At 52.0% G+C, this 2430-nt stretch overlaps 1 protein-coding gene across 1 annotated transcript in view; it reads right to left on the bottom strand.

The window, feature by feature from the left end:
• Nucleotides 1–2154: 2154 nt before the first annotated feature.
• ANP32A (acidic nuclear phosphoprotein 32 family member A) overlaps nt 2155–2430 on the bottom strand; it is a 5681-nt gene continuing 5405 nt past the window's right edge. Inside the window, exon 8 of the mRNA XM_017737014.1 lies at nt 2155–2427. Within this exon, the coding sequence (XP_017592503.1) occupies nt 2374–2427 (54 nt within the window). The 3' untranslated portion in view covers nt 2155–2373. The remainder of the gene's footprint in view (nt 2428–2430) is intronic.

Genomic DNA, 2430 nt, shown 5'->3' with positions numbered 1-2430 from the left:
CCCAGCCTTTCCCAAGCTTTCCCCAGGCCTAAATCCAGGCTGGAATTGCACCTTTCCCACCCTCACACTTCCAGGGATTCCAGGATTTCAGGGAAAAGGCTCGGGGCGCTCTGGTGTCCGGCAGAATCCGCCCCGTCCCTCTCCAGGTCCCATGGGATGATTCCTTTCCTGGTTTTTCCCTTTTCCCGGTTTTTCCCTTTCCCGGTTTCCCCTTCCCAGCCCTCCCTGCTCATCCCAAGGATCCTGACCTACTTTTGCTTCCCGGAGTTTTCCCTTTGTTCGAGGCTTCCCAGCCGCGGGTTTCTCGGGATGCTCCGTTCTCCAGGATTTTGTGGGGCCCTGCTTAAAGTTAAAACCGTAATTGAGATTAAAATTCCCAGGAAAATCTGGGATCGGGAATGGGAATGAACAGGACGCAGAGGACCCGCTCCGGGTGGATTTGAATTGGGAATTTTCCGAGGATTTCCTGGGGCTGATCCCTCCTTTTCCCGATATCCTTAAAATCCAGGGAAGCTTTTCCTTCGGGTCCAGCCCCCCGGATTCCGCAGCTCCAGCCCCGCATTCCGGGGCTCCGCTGGAAGCACAATTCCCTCGGGGCAGATCCGGAGGAATTTTGATGGATTTAGTCTGGTTTTTAGGAATTTTGCACTGCAGCCTTTGGACCCGAGGGAGGATTCCCACATTCCCACTTCTCCATCCTCTGAATCCCACTTTTTCCACCCCTAAATTCCCACTTTTCCCTTCCAAAAATCCCACTTTCCCAGCCCCACATTCCCACTTTTTCCACCTCCAAAATCCCACTTTTCTCTCCCCACATTCCCACTTTTCCATCCTCTAAATCCCACTTCTTCCCTTCCCACATTCCCACTTTTCCACCCTCAAATCCCACTGTTCCACCTCCACATTCCCACATTCCCGCTTTTCCTCCCCACATTCCCACTTTTTCCACCTCCCGATTCCCCCTTTCCCAGCCCCACATTCCCACTTTCCCAGCCCGCTCATCCCACCATTCCTTGTTTTCCGGCAGCCACACGTTTCGCAGCGATCCGGCCATTCCCGCTTTGCCATTCCGGGTGTTTTCCTGGAAGGAATTCCAGAGGCGGAATTTGTATCAAAAGCTTTTATTGAAATTCCTCAAAGCCAAACAGACAAAAAACTCCAAAGGTGGCTCTGCCGGGCCCCCAAATTCCCAAAAAACCCCGGGAGCCGCTGGATTCCCACAGCCGGCAGCTTTCCTGGGCAATACAAGTCACTTCCAGAGGGATTTTTCCCGCGGGATCTGTACATTCCCCAAGGATTTTCCGTGTTTTTGCCTTCCACGAGGTAAGAAAATACAAATTTTCTGGAATTTCCATGGAATTCCCGGCGTCTCCTGGTATTCCTGGCTTTTTGGGTGGAGAATTTGGGATTTTCCAAGCGGTTTCTCCGGGATTAGGGGCGGATATTCCGGAGAAAGCTGCTTGGGAAGGGCAGGAGGAGTTGGGTTTATTCCAAGTGGTGAATTGAGGTCGGGAAATTCGGGAATTTGGGATGGTTTTCTGGAGAGATTCCCATTTGTTTTCCATGCCTGCCATTTCCAGGGATTTGGCTGCGTTCCAGCCTTGAAAATTCCCCCCCAAAAATTCCCTCCAAACCCACCCCCCCTCCAAAAAATCCCCTGAAAATAATAAAAACAATTCCCAAAAAAGCCGAAAATTCCCTCCCAAAATTCCAGGAAAACTCACAACACACCGGGATTGCCAATGAGCAGCTCCGACCCCATCCCAAACAATCCAACATTCCCAAAAAACCGACGTTTGGTCGCTATTTACAACGAGGAAAAGCCCGGGGAATTCCCAACGCTGGGGAAAAGGGGCTGGAAATGGCGGCCATTCCCAAAAAACCACGGAGCGAGGCGCTGCTCCCACCCCAGGGAAGAGGCCTGGCTCACATTCCAGCAGCGTCTCCCAGAAAAAAGTGGGGATTTGGGGATCAGAGGTGGGAAAATCCCGGCTCATCCACGGATCTCAACTCGGTTCTCTCCTCGTTTCCGCTTCCGGGATGTCCGAGCTCCGCTTCCAAGAATTCCCAAACTCAGGTTCCTACTCAACTCTCGCAGCTCCAGGGACTCCGGGAAGGGATCCAAAGGAAGAAATTCCCAAAGAATTCCAGGAGGAGTGGCAGTAAAAATAGGATTTTATTCCCGTGCCCACCCTCGCTCGGTTCCCACAGCAACGTTACAATCCGGAAAAAAAAACCAACGGAAAAAAAAAAAAAAAAAAAAATCGGGAAAAGAAAAGGAATTCCAAAGGGTCGGGAGGTGGGAAAAGAGGGAATTCCGGGATAAAAACAGTCAAATCACAAGAGGGAATCTCCCGGGAAGGAAGGGGCGCCTCAGTCGTCCTCGTCGCCCTCGTCCTCCGGCTCTCGTTTCCTCTTCTGGCCCCGCTC

Source organism: Corvus brachyrhynchos, unplaced genomic scaffold (assembly GCF_000691975.1).
Source record: "Corvus brachyrhynchos isolate BGI_N302 unplaced genomic scaffold, ASM69197v1 scaffold200, whole genome shotgun sequence".
NCBI classification, from domain to species: domain Eukaryota; kingdom Metazoa; phylum Chordata; class Aves; order Passeriformes; family Corvidae; genus Corvus; species Corvus brachyrhynchos.
Note: the sequence above shows the minus strand (reverse complement) of the source record. Positions and strands in the feature narration are given on the sequence as shown.